Source organism: Labrus bergylta, chromosome 22 (assembly GCF_963930695.1).
Source record: "Labrus bergylta chromosome 22, fLabBer1.1, whole genome shotgun sequence".
Lineage (NCBI taxonomy): Eukaryota > Metazoa > Chordata > Actinopteri > Labriformes > Labridae > Labrus > Labrus bergylta.
Genome location: NC_089216.1, coordinates 19,995,717 through 20,018,067, shown reverse-complemented (window position 1 = coordinate 20,018,067; position 22,351 = coordinate 19,995,717). Strand labels below are relative to the sequence as shown.

General features: G+C 39.6%; 4 protein-coding genes across 7 annotated transcripts in view; 1 reads left to right on the top strand and 3 right to left on the bottom strand.

The window, feature by feature from the left end:
• LOC109992858 (immunoglobulin kappa light chain-like) overlaps nt 1-18,813 on the top strand; it is a 38,846-nt gene extending 20,033 nt beyond the window's left edge. Inside the window, exons 1-5 of one of the 2 annotated variants that reach the window (XM_020645576.3) lie at nt 16,299-16,361; nt 16,510-17,211; nt 18,014-18,127; nt 18,207-18,250; nt 18,351-18,813. In XM_020645576.3, the coding sequence (XP_020501232.2) occupies nt 16,319-16,361; nt 16,510-17,211; nt 18,014-18,127; nt 18,207-18,250; nt 18,351-18,464 (1,017 nt within the window). In that variant the 5' untranslated portion in view covers nt 16,299-16,318 and the 3' untranslated portion in view covers nt 18,465-18,813. Of the gene's footprint in view, nt 1-16,298; nt 16,362-16,509; nt 17,212-18,013; nt 18,128-18,206; nt 18,251-18,350 lie in introns of those variants that run through there. The other variant, XM_065950739.1, reaches the window with a different exon arrangement.
• On the bottom strand, nt 115-3,803 carry LOC109992832 (uncharacterized). 2 transcript variants are annotated; one of them, XM_020645605.3, is made up of 6 exons: nt 2,394-3,803; nt 2,000-2,323; nt 1,556-1,891; nt 1,371-1,409; nt 1,245-1,288; nt 115-1,122 (listed from the first exon to the last, which is right to left on the bottom strand). In XM_020645605.3, exons 1-6 carry the CDS (start codon nt 2,434-2,436, stop codon nt 1,003-1,005), a joined length of 906 nt encoding a protein of 301 aa, XP_020501261.1. In that variant the 5' UTR covers nt 2,437-3,803; the 3' UTR covers nt 115-1,002. The 2 variants fall into 2 exon arrangements, with proteins under 2 accessions (XP_020501261.1, XP_020501260.1); XM_020645604.3 differs by having other exon boundaries at nt 1,371-1,478; nt 2,394-3,800.
• On the bottom strand, nt 6,602-9,574 carry LOC109992842 (V-set and immunoglobulin domain-containing protein 1). Of its 2 annotated transcripts, none has more exons than XM_020645612.3 (5): nt 9,424-9,574; nt 8,597-9,292; nt 8,376-8,501; nt 7,785-7,828; nt 6,602-7,486 (listed from the first exon to the last, which is right to left on the bottom strand). In XM_020645612.3, exons 1-5 carry the CDS (start codon nt 9,476-9,478, stop codon nt 7,367-7,369), a joined length of 1,041 nt encoding a protein of 346 aa, XP_020501268.2. In that variant the 5' UTR covers nt 9,479-9,574; the 3' UTR covers nt 6,602-7,366. The 2 variants fall into 2 exon arrangements, with proteins under 2 accessions (XP_020501268.2, XP_020501269.2); XM_020645613.3 differs by having other exon boundaries at nt 8,597-9,289; nt 9,424-9,517.
• LOC109992812 (uncharacterized) lies at nt 11,793-13,448 on the bottom strand. Its single transcript, XM_020645578.3, has 5 exons — nt 13,324-13,448; nt 12,525-13,208; nt 12,242-12,373; nt 12,104-12,141; nt 11,793-12,023 (listed from the first exon to the last, which is right to left on the bottom strand). Exons 1-5 carry the CDS (start codon nt 13,364-13,366, stop codon nt 11,904-11,906), a joined length of 1,017 nt encoding a protein of 338 aa, XP_020501234.2. The 5' UTR covers nt 13,367-13,448; the 3' UTR covers nt 11,793-11,903.
• Nucleotides 18,814-22,351: the final 3,538 nt, after the last annotated feature.

The window sequence follows — 22,351 nt, the reverse complement described above, 5'->3', positions numbered from 1 at the left end:
TCACCTCATGAACTGATTGAGGTCAGCTACATTCTTTGATAAACATGGTGCGATTGTTCTGATGTGAGTAAAAGCTTCAGTTACAAACAGATTAAACACACACTTTTTTCCAGCTCAAAGTGCTGTCAGCCATTTTTTATTTGGTCAATAATTTTCTAAAATACATGAAAAAATACATACATGATTTGGTCAAAAAAAAGACCATTATTACCACGGACATCATCCTAAAAACAAAACAGTGTGCTGACTGCTCTTTTGTAATCTTCCAACCACTCAAAGGGCTTTTACAAAACATCCCTCAACATACTCACCCATTCACATAAATGTCCATACACTGATGGCAAAGGCTGCTACATAAAGTGCCCATCACTACTTATCACATTGATTGTCTTGCCCAAGGACTCTTTAGGCATGTAGACTGGAAGATCTGTGAATCAACCGCCAACCGTTCCACTAAGAGACGTCCAACTCTTCCCCTGATCTCATCTTCTAATAAAATTGACAAATTTAAAAATGAATGTCCTCTCCCCGTGCTGAGCTCTGACAATAAGACAAGATTTATTTTATCAATGTCAAACAAATACAAATGCACCTCAAATAAAAAACAAGATGTTGATCAAAGAAGCAGGACACATCTCTCAAATGCTCCTTCTTTAGGCTTTTCTGTAATAACTAAATAACTAATAAATAACGACTTTGCCCTGAACACCTTAACATTCAAAACATGATCTGAATGTAATGATTTGGACTTATAACATTTTTTGAGAACCAGAGTTTGAGAGGGGATGTCTGCCAGCTCCGTGTCCGGCTCTAGTTCATATGCTAGAAACAAGGCAACATTGTAGAGATATCCTGCTTCAGACTGTACACAGAAAAACTGAATCCTATTGAATTTTGGCAGCAGACCACAGAAATTAAAAAAGCATACCTGAAAAATTCACAAATGGCTGTGAGAAAATTGCTCACCAAAGAAGACGTATCAACTTAAATATAAATCAAATTCTAATGCTTCACACTTTCATACACAGCTTCACTCCAGGTTGGATCCCTCTGGCGTCTTGTTCTGTCGGTCAGGTTGACACTTAAAGCGGCATAGTAGAGGTTGAATTTGTTTTGGTAACCCTGGCAACATATGACAATCCATATTAGCATTTTGTCATCAACATATATCCAGTCAATTATGTATCTCTGTGTGTAAAGAGACTGATTCGGTGCTTAATTAACAATGAACTGTTTATAATCACCTCTGCGTCTGTCATGGATGGAGCAGAAATTGTTGCTTGAGACTCTAGTTGTGAAAAAAATAAGAAGTTTCATTTTTTTGAACGCTCATGTTCAGTGCTAACAAGCTATAAAAAATCACCAGCTACCTGTTGATTGGCAGCTGTTTCTCTTTTTCATGAAGCACGCTGAGAGAGCAATTAAAACAGCCAGGAGGGTTGTGAATGTCAAAGTTCCAATTAAGAATTTCCCCTCATCTGCTGAGAGAAATCGTTGCTTATAGCATGTTTAATAAAGAGTCAAGACCGGCTCTAAAATGGAAAAAGTGACTTACTTATAATTTGCAGCTTGGCGCCGTTGCCAAACAGAATGCGTCCACATGCGACCACAGCGCAGTAGTAGGTCCCAGCATGAGAACGATTCAGGCTGGTCATCTGCAAATTGTAGACACAAGTGAGCGATTGTGACATAGGTTTGCTCTCACACTTGTCATTCCTGCCTCCATTGGCATAAATGAGTCCTGGATTAGATTCTTCAGAGTTTTTAAACCAGTAAACATTGTGTTCTCCATCACAGGTCCCAGTGTGGACTGTACAGCTCAGAGTCACAGCGTCTCCTTGCTTTACAGGGTCGGACGCCGGCTGCCGGATGAAAGACAAGGCACTAGAATCTGAAATCAGACATGTTAGGTTTTCAAGGACAATCAAAGAGGAATGTGCAACAAATTTAGCAATCGCAACGTAAATCGTCCACATTAAAAAAAAAACATGGAAGATACCTTTTAAAACCAAAAATATCCCCTCATGAAATTCAATGGTTGTTATGCTGGTTTGTCCACAGTAGTACATAGCCGAATCCGATTCCTGCACATTGGATATGATCAGATGGTAGAATCCTTCTCCCGTCTGAGCTGAAAACCGATTCTTGTCTTTAAACTGGTTGAAGAAACCAATAGCATCACGTGAGTGTTTGTAGAAGGAGGACATTATTTGAGGTTTCTCCCCTGCCACCTGCTTGTACCAAGACATGTATTTTGCACTAGAGGTGAAGACGCACGGTAAAGTCACATGTTGTCCGGGGTCAGCGTACAGCAGAGCTCCATCTGAAAGACAAAGAGGTTCATTAAAGAACATGAACTGACAGATTAAGAAAGTAATAATGCAGTGACTTACAGGCTGTGTGGAGAGCAAAAAAGAGCAGATAAAACATGAACATCCTTCACTCTCTGCTGTGAAGACTTTGATGGTGCTTTTGGTATTGGGGTCATAAAGAAAGTCTTCTCCTCCGGCGGAAAAATGTTTGTACCTGACCCAGATGGACCGCTTTTTTGTGTCACTTCTCGCACAAAAGGGAAGTGAGAAGTTGTGTGGTTTATTTTTAGTGTGTTTTAGCCTTTTGGACTTGGTTTCACGATATTTAGCTATGCTCTCTGGTAATTGCAAGTCGGGCTTATAAGTATGCAAAATGACATATTTACTTAAAAGCTTGTATTCAAACTCAATAAATAAAATGATTTTGTGTATGCACTATTGCCTATCAACCATCTCTTAACTATAGCTTCCCCAACTTAAAGCCTCTTCCCACGGCTCTGAATGAGGTGAATTAATGTACCTGGCAAGTTGGAGGTATAACTTATCCAAAATGGCTTATGAGCAGCCGGCTCCTCAGGGCATTTACTGCAGGTCTTTGTCAGCCATCCTTTGTGCTCCTTTTAGAGTCAGGTGGTTTACAAACCAAATTTGAAATTAATTTCTGTGTCATGCAACTTCTTTGAATGATCCAACATTAGTAAGCTACTAGTTGACATGTCTGTGTAACGTACATTGACCATGATGCTTAGGGTTATTTTATTATGAATATTTCAAATTCGTTATTATTAGTTCCCTCAATTTATTCAAGCATGTACATTTTTTGTACATACAAAGAATATTCTAAAAATATACCTTACCAATATACATTTTATTTCTTTTACATCTGGAAAATAGTGTGTGATACCTGCCTTTTCCAACACAGCAGCACCCCTACCTCCCATGGATATGACCTCATTGCCACATCATGGATTACATGTTAAAAAATGTAATCAACCTGCAGTACTTGAACTAGTGTAGTACTCAAAATCCCAAGACCGGTTTTGAAACCACTTTTTAAAGGTTTTATTCTTGTCTCTGAATCAAAAGCATTTTTACTTTGTCTTGTCTCGGTCTAAGAGCACTCTGGTCTTGGGTATGTCTTCTTTTTTTGCATATTGTAGTGTCTTTAGCTTCAAAAACACTTGAGTCTGTAATTCCCTTAATGTGATGACATCATCAAGGTTGCATTTTCAGACTTTGGAAGGTTTTACAGAAGAGTTACACGTCTGTTTTCACAGGCTGAGCATTTATATCTTTATAGAGAGTTAACTAAACTTTATAAACCTGGTGGGCTGCTCTTTATAAATCATCAACAGGGCCTTTCTCTTCAGCTTGGTGCATGCACTTCAACTCTTGTTCAGTAGGGGACAGTAGTCAACCTGCTACTGAAACTCTTCTCACATTTTCAGTCCACACCTCTAAGGCAGAAGAGGGGGTGGAGGTGAGAGTGAAGCCCGGAGAGGGGCGCTCAGAGCTGGACACGGAGCTGGCAGACATCCCCTCTCAAACTCTGGTTCTCAAAAAATGTTATAAGTCCAAATCATTACATTCAGATCATGTTTTGAATGTTAAGGTGTTCAGGGCAAAGTCGTTATTTATTAGTTATTTAGTTATTACAGAAAAGCCTAAAGAAGGAGCATTTGAGAGATGTGTCCTGCTTCTTTGATCAACATCTTGTTTTTTATTTGAGGTGCATTTGTATTTGTTTGACATTGATAAAATAAATCTTGTCTTATTGTCAGAGCTCAGCACGGGGAGAGGACATTCAAGTATGCACAAATCTTTCAGCACCCACAGCTCCCCATCCCTCATGTGTAACAATCCTGTTGTTAATGTCACAGATAAAAACCTTGTTTCAGCTGTACATGAAAATAATCAAGTGGTGAACTTCTGAATGAAGGTTGAGTTTTTAGCTTGACATTAAAGTTGCTATTCTTAAATGCTCACAAAGACAAAGATGTGTTTTCAAGTTCTTCAGCCAAATGAAGAAAAAAAAAGAAACTCGCTCCACCTTGGTCAAGCTTGCTCTCGTCAACTTCAACCCATGTGGTTTTGTCGCCCTCATCTCTCTCTCTCTCTCTCCCCCTGACAGGATGTCTTTGTGGTTTTGATAGTTTTCGATGCTGTTGTTTGTTTCAACTGTTGGTAAAAAAAAAAAAACCTCTGCTTCTCAACCATCATTCCCCTGTACTCACGTGAATGTCTTTGAATAGGTAAAAAACCCCCACAAAATCCAGCTTTTCATCACATCACATAAAAAAACATTTGATAAAGCTGACTTGAAGCTGTCATGAGATATAGAGAAAGGTGGAGGAGAAGACTTAAGACAAAGTACATGTGACCGAGCTCTTCCTTCTGTTCATCGCTTCTGATTGGTCGAACGACGCACACAATGACACAGTGTTCAATCAATGCATGGTGTGCATGTGGCCGATCACTGAGCATCAAATATCATCTCTTTACTCTGCCGTCTTTATTCTGTTGTCTATCACATAAAAGAGCAGGCGATCTCTTGACTAGTACCATGTGGCTCTGTGGTTTACAGGCAGCATAGGTGCTGTACTGGGAGCATTATTAGATTGTCCATTGAGATGTACTTCCCCTGAAATCTTAAGTAATAGAGTGCCGATTTGCCCCTTGCTCCCTGATGATGCAACATGAGGTGACATCTGGGAGCTAGTTCAGACAGTCAACTCGAGAATTACAAACTAGACATGCCTCATTCTCAACAATCACACAACAACGCCTCCTTCCATTAGCTGTCTTTTTAGGCTGCATGATTTCTGCCCTCTTCCTCTGCTCTTTCGTTGCCAGACCTGCACCATACTGCACTCTCGCTCAGCCCCACCACCACCCCAGCATCCACCTGTAGGCTCTGACTGGGGGTGGGGGGTGGGTTAAGATGTCATCTCAACACGCCTCAACTTCCTGCATGTACATTAAAACTGTGAGGAGTGATTAGGTCGGAACATAAACTACGTTCTGCTGCTGAAAATAAGCGATACAAACGTGGGCTGTCTGACTGAAATGAGTATATTTCAACAAGGCACGTCACATCTGAACACCGGCTCATAGAGCTGACTCATTCACAAGATCAATACATAAATTAAAACTTAAGTCGACAACTTCTGCATCAGAGTGTGCAAAAAAACATCAGAATATCCTGACTGCTGTTGACTTGTTGGAGTCATATGAGGATTCCCAGTCTTCTTTTGGTGTTTTGCAGAGTCAAGTTTTGACTTTCTGCCCTCATCCTGGACACCACCAAGTGAGTCTTGACCACCTTGTCTCCTGTGAGGGCTGAATCACCCTAAAGCAAAACGTGTGTTACTTCTGACAAGATGAATGTTAACTTGACTCCTCCTCTGACTGCTCAAGGCACTTGAAGATGAATCTGCTGTCCGGTGTGGTGCTCTGATCCTCGCACACACAGCTCTGACCTTTTTTTATTCAGTAATCTCAAACAAATGTAACTACACACTTGACCCTCTGGACCTGAGAGGTTTTGGGAAGCAGAGCATTGCACTGCACCCCAAATGTAGAGATTTTGAGTAAAAAAAAACATAATTATGTGCATATGCACAAATATTACAATGTCGCTAGTTTTTACTCAAGCTGTTAACAACAACTTTACACTATTTGAGCCTCCTTTCTTTCATCTTCAAATGATATATGTAAGAGAGATTATCTGAGATTGCAGTTGTGCGAGAAAACGCAGCAAACACTTGTTGTTTTTTCTGACAGACAGAACAGATGAGCGGAAAAGTGTTTGACCAAAGTTTACTGTGAACTTCAAACTCTGACGTCTGAGCACACGGGAGCCAAGAAAAAAAAACGTCCTTTGTGTTTGTTTGTGGTGTCCAATCCTCATTTCACAGAAGGACGGCCCTTTTTACTTTCAGCTATGCAGCATGGAGTCTGCAGCTCTTGTCGCCATGATGTCTCTGAGCATGCTGCCACGCTGAGTGTCATGTCTAAATAAAACACGATGTAGTTTCAATGACATATTGATCGTGTTTGCCCGACTTTGAAACAGTGTTGCTGACACTTTGATGGAAGAGCACAGAGGTGTTTGTGCATTTAGCAGAATGATCTTTCTTCCTGTTTATTTGCCTCTTCAAGTACCAGAGCCCACAAAGACCACACACAGGCTTCAGTTTGTGTGGTTTATGTGTTTGTGCACTGTTGAACATGAGTGTAGTGAGAGTGGAAATATAACACCTAGATCACATGAATGAACAGTTAACGGCTTAACGGTAGAAAAAGAAAGTGTTTTATTTGATCTATGCTGAGTGAATCTTCACTTCAAGTGCACATCATTACATTTACACATACAGTCCAATGACTACTGAAGCGGCAGCCTCCGGGGGTGAAAACTGAAGCCTAGTAACTGCAGTTCCTCGAGTGTCCACTTGAGGCTGTGTCTAAAAAAGGCAGAGAATCTCCACTTGGTCTAATGTTAAAAAGCCCATTTTTTTTACAACAGATATAAACATGATTACAGCCTAGTTAAAGAAAGAGTTTTGGGATGGTGTTTTTCAAAACTCATGCGATTTAATTTAAAGGAAGAGTGTGCGACAGTTTACACCTAAAAGGAGCAGAAATCCAGTAAACCCTGTGTAAATGTTTCTCTGAGTCATGACTGTCTTCAATGAATGAGAAGTGTGAGTCCTGCTGGCTGTGTTGTTGTCTCCTCCCCTTGTGTATAAAATCTGTTTTAGTCAACGACTAGAGAAAAGAAGAATAACATACTCACTGATTATTCTGAACGTCAAGTAGGCCTAAGCGTTTTTAGATCACGGTCATTCTGTCTCAATTTGCAAGAAATGTGAAGCTACAGTCTAACTAAAGCTTGCTAACATTAGCATGCTAACACAACAGTGCAGGCCACGGGCAATTGCAGCTAAGCCAAGAACAATTATGTCCGCTGATTGGGCTTAGTGGTGTTTAATTATGGTGCATTCTAATTGATAACTCCTTCATGTGAACGCGAGGAGAGAGGGGTTGCTATGGTTTTACTGCCTGACACCAGAATAAACACATTCACTCGAGCTGTCGTCCCTCTGTCTTGTTGATCTGTTGGCCTTGTTCCTCCTTAAGGCAGCATAATGGAGGTTCTCTGAATCCTGGCCACCCTGGTTATAATATAAAATAGAATTATTGGCTTTATATTGTCTTATAGCTTAAACAGACAAGTAACCACATGTGTGAACTTGAATTAAAGTCACAGCTGCACCTCTGAGATGGAAGTGATGTGTTTAGCTGAGGTTTACTAAGAGAGGTGTTTCCTCACCTTTAGAGGTTGTACTGAATGTAAATGAAGAGCTGTACAAAATGGCACAACAGGGCTATACATGATACATTGAAAGAGGTATACTTGTTTATTCCAAACTAATTTTTCAACTGTTTAAGTCAATAGGGAAACATACACACCTCTGCGTTGGGATCCAATGCAGCTGAGGTTCTTGCTTCAGGGCCTGGATGTAAATAAACAAATTATTTTCATTTAATTTGGACTGAATGTCATTGCATTGTGCTTTCTTTTCAGTGTTTTGACTTATGATTAAACAAACCAGAGGATAAATTTATGGAAGCCCTTGTGATCATACATCCATACATTTTATTTTACTCTGTTTTACCATGATAAGAAGTAAATTTTGGTTGCTTTCTCGAGACATCGACTTATTCATCCCGTTATTTGGGATAAACATGCTCGGTTTTACAACAGTATGAAGTTAATTTCTCAAGAGCTTGAGACAACAGTTGATATTAAGTCGTTAAGCAAAGCTATGTTTCTATAAATGGCCTTCCCAAGAAAAAATAACAGTTGTGTTTGTATCTAATTTCTACATTCAATCACGTTCTACATTGATGCAAAACTGTTTAAAATCAAATAATGGCACAGCCATATGATTGGGCTGTTTGGGCACTTTTTTCAGTCTTCTGTTGGTTGACAAAATGGATTGTATAAATTTTTATTTCCTGAACACAGAAACAGATTTAAACAACATCAGTGTGGCCTACCTGTGCATTTGTGGCTGGTCGCCTTGTATGTTGTAAATGCCTTGTAAGCCAGCAAAACAGCAAGGATGGTAGTAAGAGCCAAAGCTGCACTCAATATATACACCAAGACGAGATTGTCTACACCATCTGCAGATTAACATAAAGAGATTTTAAAGATTTCTTATTTCTTTTCATCAAATATAAAGCACTCCGCAACAATGCTTTGTCCAAAACTTCCTTACCTTCTATGTCCACCGTGGTCCCGTTTCCAAACCGAATGCGTCCACATGAAGAAACAGCGCAGTAGTAGGTCCCAGCAAGAGAACGGGTCAGGTTCTTCATTGGCAAGTTGTAAACGCAGGTGTTTGTATCTGTGTCGGGGTTCCTCTCACACTGATCATTCTGGCCTCCACGGGTGAAAATGAGTCCTGGATTTGTTTTTTCTGAGTTTTTGAACCAGTAAACACTGTGTTCTCCATCACAGGTCCCAGTGTGGACTGTACAGGTCAGAGTCAAAGAGTCTCCTGGCTGGATGGTCTCAGATGCGGACTGGTGGATGAACAATGGGACGTTCAAATCTGAAGTCTTGACGTGGACAATAATGCCCTCCATAAATTCGTACACATAGGAATAGCCACTCATGCAGTGGTAAGTAGCCGAGTCTGAGATTTGCACATCTGTGATCCTCACATTATATTTCCCAGGGCTAGTTTCCAGTTCAATGCGTTGATCATTCTTAAATTCACCAATCAGAGAGCCACTTTTGTCATGCTTATAGAACTTAGACACCAGCTCTGGTTTCTGACCCAGACTTTGTTTATACCAGAAAAACATTAACGCCAAGCTGTCTTCATGGAAGCATTCCAAGGTCACGTCTTCACCAACACTGACCGACAGGAAACGTGAATGCGAGGACGATTCCAGGGTAATCGCATCTGCTAAGGAGAAAATGGAGACAAAGCAAATGTATAACTCTCCTGGGTGAATATGTTAAGAAACAAAAGCATTGCAGAACATATCAAAGATAAAGAAAATTAGATAAAATGCACTTGAAAACAACATAACTTACCCATCCTCCCCATGAGAAGACACGTCACATACAGAGCAAACTTAGCTGCTGTCATTGTTGAAGTTGATGTGGTTACTTGAGAGAACTCTATCTGTTGTCTCCTTTTTATAGACGAGACTTTGTTTGATTGGACAGTCACGATTGGTCACATGGCAAGTGACCAAAGTACAGTGTTCATTTTGGTCTATGTGAATGAACTGGAATTTAAATCAAATCAGAATTTGGACGAATGACTCACTCAGAGAGGCAATTAATCTAGATTTACTGAGTACATTGCTCATGTTACAGCTAGTTTAGTTTGCACATGAAATGACATAGAAGAAACTTCTTGAATATCTCAAGACGACAATTAAAAACTGAAAGTGTGTGAAGAGGAGGGACTAGTGAATCAGGAGCTTGATTCACTAAGAATGGATTGCAGTCACAAAAAGCATAAAGCTTTATTTGAATTTTTTTTTCAATTGTGCTTTTTTTTGCATAGAAAGGAGGCCGTTTTTTGTGACTTTGTGTCTTTTTAATACATTTGTACAGGTTTAGCAGGCGCAAATGCCCCACAATCCTTTTGTCAGTCTTACCCTTAACTTGATTTACACATGGTCCGTCAGGCACTCTAGTCAATGATTATGTTTCCACAGCGAGCGCTGCAGTCCGTCTCCGGATCTTGCCAGCAGCGCAACTACGCTCTATTTTCTACTAGTCCATCTTGTAATGAGCATGCTGCAAGCACGTGTGAAGCTAGACAAAATAGAACAACCCGGGCAGGAAGTCAGGCATGCAAACGCACAGAGCGTTCAGTCAATTTCAAAATAAAACACAATATACAGACTCAGGATTGTATTTTTCGTCACTTTATTAACATAACGTTAAAACAGGCACTGAATGTCCAACTAATCATTCTCAGAAAGACAAAGTAACATGTTGTTTGCATATTTTTCTCTTAAATCCAGCCTGATCTTGAAGTTCTTGTAGTTCTTACACTTGGCAACAAACACAGTGTAGCAGTAAGTGTTGTTGCTTTTTTCCTTCTTTCACAGTGTGCATATTCAGATTCAGACTTTGCGCCATGTGGTTGAGACCAAGATAGAATGTTTGTTAAAGGGCCTTTTCACATAGACCTCTGATCTCCTAATGGGGCGGCTGTGACTCAGTTTGTAGAGTCAGTTGTCTCTTAACCAGAAGGTTGAGGGTTTGATCCCCAGCTCCTGCAGCTACATGTCTGATGTGTCCTTGGGCAAGACACTGAACTGCAAACTGCTCCTGCTGCATCATTGGTGGCATATGCATGTGAATGAATGTGTATGAATGGAAAAAGTTATTTCTGATGGTCACTTTACATAGCAACTTCTGCCATCAGTGTGTGAATGGGTGTGAATGTGTAGGTGTGACATGCGGTGTAAAACTGTTTGAGTAGTCAGATGATTACAAAGCGCTATACAAGCTCAAGTTCATTTAGCATGTACTGCTTAATGGTAGCATGTGTTTAATCATGTTTTCTTTATATTGATAATATAATAAAGAAGATATTTAGTGCCTGACTAACACAGATGAAAATGTATGTTTGTCTAGAGGAGACGGATGTGTCAAGTACACAGTAGACTAACTTTCTGTTAGTACAGTATACTGTTTTTATGTATTTAATTATGCACATGTTTTTCATCATGTAATCCAAAAAGAAAACTTATTTTTGACTAAAAAGAGCTTCCCAGGGGATTCAAATAGTCAGTATACAGCTTAGCTAATAAAAGAAAGCCAATAAAAAATACATAAATAGCTGTAGCGTAGTAGATAGTGTAATAGCCACTCTTTTCTACTGAATGAAAACTTCACAGACCATGTTCACAGAAGCCTGGAGGTAAACATGGTTCTGTGAGAGATGTAGGTAGGTCTCCCCAACTCAATAATTGTATTCTTGCTTCTTTGTTTTTACAAATCATCAATTGCAAAAAAAAAGCTGCCTGCTTTTAGTTGAGTGCTGTGTCTGATGGTGTGCAGAGTGTCGTTTTATTTCAAAGCCTTGCTTTTTTTTTTCACGACGCTATGTGAGAACAGCTTTGCAGAGGTGCTACATGTTGAGGCCTGAGAGCCACAGGCCGGCCTTCCTGTGCTCAAGCCCTGCAAGGGCTCGTGTTTCCTCCAATGGAAACTTAGTGTTTTACCACCTTCACCACATGCGTGAGAGGTATCTGTTGAGAGCTGGCTGGAGAGTGAAAGAAAACAACCTGTGCGCATGAAGGTGGTTTAGGAAGTTATTTATAGATCACAGGGGGTTTCATAAGCATGCTTTGTCTATATTTGTGTCCAGGCTCATACTCTATGTACAGAAATGATCACCCAACTGTCATTTTTTCAATAAAATCACTACAAACACATCACTCTAAATATTGTTTATTTTCTTCAACTGAATTTTCTGTTACATTTAGTCATGTGAAATGACTGACAGATTAGTTAAAAGGGATAAAACGTAAAGACAAAGTCCTTTTTCACTCTCTTCTCACTCTGGAGTAAACACAGTCTGCCGTCACGTTGTCCTTTTGGCGATGTCGCTTAGTCGTTCTGTTCAGACTCAGAGCTGCATAGTGGAGATGGTCTGCATCACGGCTCTGGTAATGACAAAGCGGGAAAAGACAACGTGAGAGATATCACCCCAAAAAGTAGCTTGTGAATTTTGCTGTTGGCTTACATTTAATTCACCTCCCGTGGCCTCAGAAGCTGCAGAACCTGCAAGATGAGAAACAGTTCCTGTAAATCAAAGTGCGTAACGGATCGAGAAAAGGCCAACACAAAACAGTTCTTGGCAATTTTATTCTAAAAATCTTACCTTTGCAGGTGGAGCATGACTTGTTCTTCAACTTTTGCATGATCACAGTCAAGACAAGTAGCACGATGATGAAAACTGCCAATGCCACACTCAAGAAATACGCAAGGAGAGAGGGGACGTTGGCTGAATCTCCTAAAATGCAGTCAAGAAAAAACAAGTCTCACATCACCATCTGTATTTGATCTGATGGATATAAGATAAACACGGGCTACAAATTAGATTTTTTGTATTTGTACAGAATGAGGAAAAACAAAAGCTTGCATTATAAGCTGTAAGAACTCACCTCCAATCTGTACTCTTGTTCCATTTCCAAAGACAACCTCCCCACATGAAGCCAGAGCACAGTAGTACATCCCTGCATCAGAGGAGCTCACAGACTTTAATGGGAGGTTTAAAGTGCAGTTTCTCATGTGAGACCCTGGGTCTTTAATACACTCCCCTGCATTGTGATATATAATTGCAGGCTGAGCTGCACCATGTCTGAACCAGTAGAAGCTCTGCTGCTCAGCACATGATTCAGCGTGCACTGTACAGCTCAAATTCACAGAATCTCCCACCCGGAGTGGCCCTAACGCTGACTGATGGACGACAGTTTTGGCTTTGGATGATGATGATTTGACATGTAGAAAGACTCCTTTCCCAAATTCAACTGTGTTGTATTCTAAAATCCCACAGTAGTATATCGCTGAATCTGACAAGAGAACGTCTCTGATTACAAGATTGTTGACGCCTCCTTGTCCTGCCACTTTAAACCTCTCTTTGTACGCTGGAGAGATGGAAGCTTCTTTTTTGTGCTTCATCAGAGTTGATATGATGACAGGTTTGTCTCCCAAGTGCTGTTGGTACCAAGTAAAGAAAGTCACAGCATCATTTTCACACGAGCAGGGCAGAGTCACATTCTTCCCGAGTGTTGCTGTTATCACCCCGCTGCCCTGTTTTACATCAGACGTAGCTGCTGAAAGCTGATCTGTAAGGAAATTAATACATATTCACTCAAATTGAATTAAAGAACCTCATCCCTCTCACTCACAATATAACTTTTGTACATAGATTCAGGAAATAAAGTCTTAAAGTATACTCACAGATTTCACTGAGAAGGAACAGAAAAATGTGAAGTGGCATCATCGCTGGAGCCTTGCGGTCGGTGGCTGCACTGTGTTCTGACTGACGCTCTCAACTTTTTTAGCATGAGATGAAGGCTTCTTCGTGATTGGCTTATGGTTTGGTTTAGACTCAGACGAGTGATTCATCCTTTTGTAAAAGGCAGAATCTGATCAGGTGACCAGAGGTGATGGGTGAGTCTCTTTGGTTACATCATTTCTGTTTGTTTGTGAATTGGAGGACAGTGGATGTGATATGTTTCTACACAATGCGAGGGAAATTCAACTCACAGGTGATTCCCTCAATCAGGAGAAACTTGCTCTGCTCTTCAGTGATGACAGTGAAGTTTTTCATTGCCAGTCAGTTGAAGATGTGCTCATTTGATTATTTAAAGGATGTAGAAAGAGATGTGTGTTTTTGGGGGAATGTGTGTTTAAATGGTGTGGGGTTGGTAGAAAGGAAGGGTGTTGGATGGATGCAGAGCAACAGAAGACGGCTTATTATTCATCAATAGACTGTATAAATCTTTCTGCAACCATGACATCAATATGTTTGTTACCTTCTCTTTGCGGCTGTGGCTCAGCATTAGAGTCAGTCGTCTCTGAACGGAAGGTCAGGGATTTGACCCATAGCTCCTGCAGCCACATGTCCGATGTGTCCTTTGGCAAAACTAACCCTAAGTTTCTCCCGCAGCATATGAGTGTGTATGAATGGACGAGTTAAAACTGATGGTCACTTAACACAGCCTCTGCCATCAGTGTGTGAATGTGTGTCAATCAATCTTTATTTGTAAAGCGCTAACAGTTTATTTGAGGAAGTATAATTCAGGGTGTGAATGTGTAAATGAACTTGAGCTTGTGTAGCGCTTTTCTTGTCTTCTGACTACTCAAAGCACTGTTACACCGCAGGTCAAACCCACACATTCACACACTGATGGTAGAGGCTGCTGTGTAGTGAGACCATCAAAAGTAACTAATCCCATTCAGACACATTCTTACGTGGGAGCAACTCGGGGTTAAGTGTCTTGCCCAAAAACACATCGGCTGCAGGAGCTGGGGATTGAACCCCCGACCTTCCGGTCGAGAGACGATGACTCTACCAACTGAGCCCACAGGTGTGAACAGTGGTGTAAAAGCGCTTTGAGTAGTCAGATGACTAGAACAGTTCAAATCCATTTACCATTTGCCATGTCTTAAAGCATCAAGCTCCAGCATTTGGTCATTGTCTTTTCTCTTTTTTTTAACCAAAAGGGACATTATTTGGAGACAGGGTTGATGCTAATCACTACGTACCCATCACAGGAAGCCATGGACACATACCCTGATTCATCATCCATTTTTATCCAATCTCAATCCATCTGACATAATCTGACAACGATCAGAGGTCGCGTTAACCGAATATTCTCCGTCTTTGACAGAATTTTTTGAACGACGACGGGAAAATCTGAGGGCTGTCTGTCATTTTGACGGATTAGAATCACCGAGTGTCAACCACTCCTTTCTAATTCTCACACAGCACTGTCATTAACCACATATAAAGCACCTGTCGTAGAACTGCCAGTCCAGTTGGTGGAGAGTGTGCATAATTAATTAGTTATTGTTTTGTTCTGTAGGCTCTCTGACCTCACGTGGTTGACATCGTTGTCTAGCCAGTGTTGCAAACTGGGAGACTTTCTCGCTAAATCTGGTGACTTTTTATGTTAAAAGCTACTAGCAGTCAGTCTCACAGTAGCGTCACGCAGCAGTCCCAGCTGCAGTCAGAGCAGAGAGGAGTCTAGCGGCTGGTTGTTTTCAATTTTTAAAAAATCAGAGAATTGAAAAAGACCAAGTACTTTGAGTTTTCTGTTGTATCTTTCATCACACTGATTTACACAAGTCTTAAGGCGGAAGTTCTTCATGGTTAAGCTATACAGTTCATGCACGAGCACAAACACGCAGGTACACAACGCTGACAGACTGTTTTGTCTATATCTGACTAAAGTGACTCAAAAAGACAGTAAAGCAGCTCTCATGATCTCTGTGTTGTTGTGCAATATACGGACGCGGACCGGACAGCACGTTCCTTTTTTTAAACTCAAGTCCGTCTGTCTTGTAAACAAAACACACTTCATGATAACATAAAGCCATGCATGAGCTGTATTACGACGTTATGTACAAGCAGTAACCATGCTCAGGCCTCGTTATTCCTGGAGCAGTGTGAGTGCAGGCCAGTGGGGGAATGGGGAGGGGGAGGGGGGGCAATCGTGCTTAGGCACAGTACTGCGCATCTTTGCTAGTGAGTTCGTCCTAAAATTGTTCAGCAAATTTAACGTAACATGTGATCGACTTGTTTCTAAAATCAAATGCTAAAATAAATTGTTAATAAATAAATAGGCAATGTCTCATTATTATAAAAATATAAGAAATGAAAAAGACGGATCATTATAGATTATGGCGGTAAGATTAAAGCTGAAGCTTTCTGGTTCATTACATCATTACATACCCCTGAATCTCGCCCAGTAATCTGTTTCTGGTGAGTCTCTCTTTCTCTGTAAATAGTAATTTTTTTCCGTCTAACTTCAGTGGTAAGTGGCCAAAAATATCACAGATTTTCTATCGATTCACGTCATTTGACTTAACCTTGTATATGCTGGATTAACCTTTAAACCATTTTATAAAGTTGACAACCCTAATGAAAATCAGTCCATCACTTAAATTTGAAAAAGATTAGACACTACTGCACATAATTACTGTATTCTCTATAAACCCAATTTGAATTATGCTAGGAAAAGGAAGAGCCGTTGTATTCTTCAAACAACTCTCCCCAAACCAAACTATTAAGTTTAGGTGGCAGTGAATATGTGATCTTGTTTCCTGAGTAGGACGTACAGCGTCACACCAGGCTGACCAATCAAACGCAGTCTTGTTATTTGAGAGTGGAGAAGGTACTGAGAGTCTTTTCATTCAATACAGGAACTCCAACACGTCGACATCTACAATGTTTGTCTGCTTTTTGATTCATTTGTTCTTTGGGGAAATGGGTAAGTTTTTCTAAGACTGCACTTTTTATGCTTCAGCTTTTAGCAAATTTCTTAGTTTTCTTTAGATCATTTTTTGAAAACAGCGTTTTCACAGCGTTCCGTCATATTGAACTGATTTTCTATCTGTTTTCTCTTTTACTGACTTAAGCTCAGCTGACTTATCAGGAATCATCCATCTCTATTCATCAAGAGAGACGTTTTGTCTCAGCTGAAGTTGGACACACTGTGACACTGCAATGTTTTTATGAAGGTGAAGATGCAGCATGGCTTTACTGGTATAAACAAAGTCTGGGTCAGACACCAAGGCTTATTTCTACATTCTTTGTGTATGATACAAGAATAACTTTCCAGGATGGATTTAATGACAAATCACGTTTCACACTCAACACTAAGAACAAAACAAATCACTTGATAATTTTGAATTTGAAAGTTTCAGACTCAGCTACTTACTACTGCGCAAGTAGCTTTAAATTTGTATTACATTTCATGGAGGGCACTATAGTCAGTGTAAAGGACTCAGGTTGGAACGTCCCAGCTTTAGTCCATCAGTCAGCATCTGAGACCATCCAGCCAGGAGGCTCTGTGACTCTGAACTGTACAGTCCCCACTGGGACCTGTGACGGGGAACACAGTGTTTACTGGTTCAAAAACTCTGAAGAATCTCACTCAGGACTCATTTACACCCAAGGAGACAGGAATAGTTCATGTCCGAGGAAACCCAACCAACAAAGCTGTGACTACAACTTACCAATAAAGAGCATCGATCACTCTCATGCTGGGACTTACTACTGCGCTGTCGCTTCATGTGGACACATTCTGTTTGGAAATGGGACCAAGCTGGACTTTGAAGGTATCAACATTTTTTTAAGACATAAGAAAGGAACTCATTGTTCAACCCATTATTCTTACAGTCCAAATTATTACAATTTACTGACCTAGTCCAACTAAAAACACACAGATATTGTTTAAAGAGAGGATTAAATCTTCTTTCTCGCAACATTCAAGAATTGTTTTGTGACAGAGATGGGGGTTATGAATTAAGAGGGCTTTTAGACTTTAAGACACGTAGTATACGCACTACACAGAAAAGTTTTTGTTTGTCCATTTCTGGTGTATGGAATAATCTGAGTGAAGAGCTGAAGCAATGTAGTACTACAATTCAAAAATACATTTAAAGAAATTGTTTTCATGAGGTACAGGGAGGATGAGGAATGGTAATCACAATCACTGGGGTGTGTTTGTGATTATTCATTTACTTTTTGGTTTAGTTCATGAGTTTGCAGGTATTGTATTCGTAATATTGGTGATGGTACACTGTACATAGTTCTATTATGGTGATGGGAATATGCTTTATTGGTGTAATTAATTAGATAATGGCATACAAGTAATTATTTCTATATTATATTATATTATATACTATTGTATAATTATTACCTATTAAATTGAGTTAAAAGGGGTAGGATTAGATAAGATAATGTGCTTTCTTATGTTTATTTATTTTATTTGACATATTTTTTAATTAAAGCATTTATTTATTTGTTTTGTTTTTTTACAAATTCGAAATAAAGTAATTAATCAATTGTTTGTTAATAAACAAAGTTAGCAGAGAAAAGAGAAAGAATGCAACATCTGTGTTTCTCCTGTCTGTACAGTATCTGCAGACTCTTTCTTCTGGAGGGGAGCTGTGACATTGACCTCCATGCTCTCTGCTTTACTGGCCTTCACAGTCTGCATGATGAAGAAGAGGAACAGCAGCCGCTCTCCAGGTAGGACTGTTTATTGAAGGCTCATATTACATTTGCACAACTTTTAATTGAAATACTGTTTTCTTTGTGTCCCAACCAGAGTCTGAAAACTGCTTCTCAGCTTCATCTACCACCAGGGCAGAGGTGAGCTCACCTATTCAATTACCACTTCATATGTATTATTTCATCAATATTGTCTTAATTGTATGAAATTGATTATATGAAAAATATATTTTGTCACTAGGGTTACCGAGAAAAACTCCACCTCTATTATCCCGCTGTCAACCTGACCGACAGATCAAGAGCACAGAGTGATCCAACCTGGAGTGAATGTGTGTACCACGGCTTAAGGAGCTAAAAGTACACCTGTTACATTTGTGCTTTTAAAGTGAGACACTTTTTCTATCGGTTGGGTCTCCAGGAAATGTAACAGATTTTTTTTTTTCCAAACTGAAGAAGGTAAAACATCATCTGAAATGATTTAATTTTCTTTTATTATACATATTCATTTCTTGTGAGTAAGAAATTCATTCTTGCATATTATTAGCCATATTTTGAAGTTCCATTATTTGATGCTGTAGAAGCTTTTAAGGACTTGTTTTAAACTGTATTATTTGTTTGTACTTTTTTAGATTTTAACTAGACCAATATCATGAATGTAAATTGTATGACATAAATGATCCAATAAACTGCTAATTAAAATGGAATCACTTTAAAGTTGAAAAAAAGAAAGTGTTTGCAGTCAGAGAAAGAAGTTGACTTCACATACATCATTTAGTTAGTGCAAAAAAATTTGATAGAATTATATTTTTAGATAGAAAATAGAAATATATATATATAACTTTGTATTGGATATTACAGTTCTGTAAAATGTTTAGCTTCAAGTTCAGCTTATGGACCAAAACATCATCCTCAGAGGTGAATCGCTGTGTTTGGGTTATCCACGGGTGTTTGTTTCAGGTTGGTTAATGTATTTGTAGCAGAGAGCTCCTGACGTGCTCATTGATAAATGTATTAGCTCACTAGCGTTAGCCGCAGTCAGCTCACATGCTACCTTTATCTATTCAGCGTTAATCAGCAGTGTATGTCTTAGATCATGGCTTGGGCCCAAAACATCCAGCCCAAAACAACCTCAGCTCATGCCCAAGGTAGGGCTTCAGGTGTGGGTACATTGAAAGAAAACACTGCACTCAGCGTCTTCTCCAGAGCGCTCAGGTATTTTTAGCCTCAGGTCGCTACTGAGACATCTTGGCCTGTACTGTTCAGAAAGGCCCCATCTGGCCACTCTTACAAAAAAATTCTAATTTCTATTGCATAGAGCCCTTGTTTTGCAAATAATAGCAAAGTACCAGATGTGGGGAGAGAACCTGGGGATGTACTCAATGCTGACAGTTTAGAAATGAATCCTCATTGACTTCGGCAGGTTGAACACTATCAACATTTGCAGGAGGTGCATGCTTTGTTTTCGTGATGTAGCTGATTGTCAACAACATTGATTTGGTGGACTTGAGACGTAGCATGAGAGGAGCTACTGCAGATAACTTGTCATTTTATATGATAGTTGAACTTTTATGGGTTTTTTTTTGTCTCTATGCGAGCAGCTACTGTTGTTTTCAGCAGGAAGTGGAAGTGGTCCGCCCTCTCATAGAAGCCCCTTAAGTCAAAGACCACAAAGCATCTAAAAACAGAGGAGTTTTTTTAACAACTAATTTGATCTTGAGTCAGAGGTGCCAACAGTAACAACACTATGAATGCAAATGTATACAACACTTAAGAAAAATTAATCAAAACAATGAGTAGAATACATTGGTTACAGAAGGCAGTTTGAAAAAGGACATTTAAAATTAGACATTAGCGTTAGTGGTAACAGTTCACCCAATCAGAAAAGATTTAATGTATTTTATCTTTAAAACTCAGATTTCCCAAATCATAAGCTTCCACTATCACAACTGGTATCAAGCAATTCAGGCTGTATTACACTCAGCTGTTTGTTGACACTTGGTCAACATTTCAGGCCAAATGCCAATGTGTTGACAAAATCTAAATATTTTTAATTATTATGATAAATGCTTAACATTACTGACCCTGTTTTGACTGTTCTAAATAATGAAACCTACATGTTGCTGTTATCTGATGGACATAACAATCAATCCATCCAAAAGTTTAGAGAATAATTAGACACTAGTGTTGCATGTTATACCAACATTTTTGTACTGACACTGTAGGCAGGGGAGTCAAGCAGTCGTGCGCCACTCATTCATTCACATTATACAGTGTGAGCCTCAGCCATGAGAGAGAAGCATTGCCTCTGCCTCAAAAGATCCACTACCCACAACAACAGTGAGTCAGGGTGATGGTGAACCTAAGGATTTATCAAACCTGTATGTGAAAGATGCTATGACCGAGTACCATACCCACGAGCTAAAACTTCAAGCCTCACCAAGCACCTTAGGCTTCTCCTTGTAGTACAGAACACGAACGATTAGCACATTATAGCTAGCTAACCCACAAGTAGGATGGTGATGAGCTGCTATATTATGTTATCTGTGATATGTAACGTTAGCGTGTCAGGATGGTGTTAGTATCACCCTCATCCTGCACCATAAATAGCATGTCAAGCTTATCAGAACCTGCTAGTTCCAAATGATACATATTATTAAGCTACAGTTATTCAGGGATACAGTTAGCCCTACGCTAAATTACATAGGGCTATTAGCTAACCTTACATGTCACTTTTACTACGGTGGCTCATTAACGTCAGGCTGAACGGCCAGGAAAAAGGCAAACTCCAACCGTGAACTAAGCAAATGAAACAATGCCCAAAGTGAAGCTAGTGTTCCTGGTTTAAAACAAAGAGAATGATTGGGTTGCTGGAGCAACATTTCAGGTGAAATGGCTTTTTTATAGATTCATAAATTCTATTATATTTATTAAATAATAAATGGGCAATGTGCAGGGCAGGTTGATAATACATACATTTATTAACAATGTCCCAATTAATATAACCACCAATCAGAAATTGGCCCTGATATATATGAAATAAAAATGAGACATTGAAGATATCTTTGAAAAAGTATTTTGTACATTATTTTGTGAGTAGGGTTTTCTGGCCGACTTCACCAACTACCAAGGTGCACGGAGGATGAAAGGTTTGAAGAGGTCAAAAGGGCTCCAGCAACACTTGAAGTATAAAGATCAACTTTATTAACTACATAATACTGTAAATAATAATATAATCCATAATTTTAATCTATATACTGCAAGTAATACTGGAGCTTTTTGACCTCTTCACTCTTTTGTGAGTTCATAGATAGTAAATATTTAAGGATTAGGCCTGAAGACATCACCCATCTGTTCCTGCAGGGGGCTTTGGAGTCCCATCGGTGGCAGTCTCCATGCTGGAAATGCTGTCTCATCCTAACTTTCAGTCAACCTAATGTTAGGCTGAGAACTGGAGCTATGGCGAGTTTTAAGCCTCTTGACACACTTCTGCACCGCACCCTCCAGTCAATCAGGTCAGCTACATACCTTTTTGTGAATAACGCTTAGCTTTCATGAAATCAAAATTAATTAATTATAAATGAATTCATCCCCCATACAACGTGTGACAATGGAGACATGAGTTAAACAGGCCTATTTTGTTTATACCGGGCTGTAAATATCTTTCTGCTGTAAAAACAGGCATTTTTGAATTGGTGTGTATTTGACTTCCGGTGCTTCTTCAGCCAGCCTCAAGTGGACACTCGAAGAACTGCAGCTTTGGCATTTTTCAACACCGGAGGTTACAACTTGTGTGAGTCTCATGGTTTTGCAAAAACACACTGGATTTGTCCATATAAATATATTATACTTACTATATATATATCCTTTAATTATTTGTCTTGATAAATATGAAATAAATATGAAATGACAAAAACTTCATTGTTAATGTAATTTTTACACTTCAGGTTGTTAAAGGGATACTTCACCCATTGAAACATGAATCTGTATTGACATTGGGTCATATATGTAGAAATGTGAAATCCTTTTTGAAGTTGGTGCCTTCTTGGCCGAGAAAAGGCAGAAAGTGTCTGTTTGGCTCATGTGGATGAGAGACACCAAATCCCAGAATGCACAGCACCGCAGGCCACTCCCACTAAGGTCAGGTTTACAGACATATTTACTTCAACACATAAGGCCGTTTACACAACTGATTCTGAGATTTCTTCAAGAAGGAATTAGCATCTTGGAAATTCCTGGCAGAAA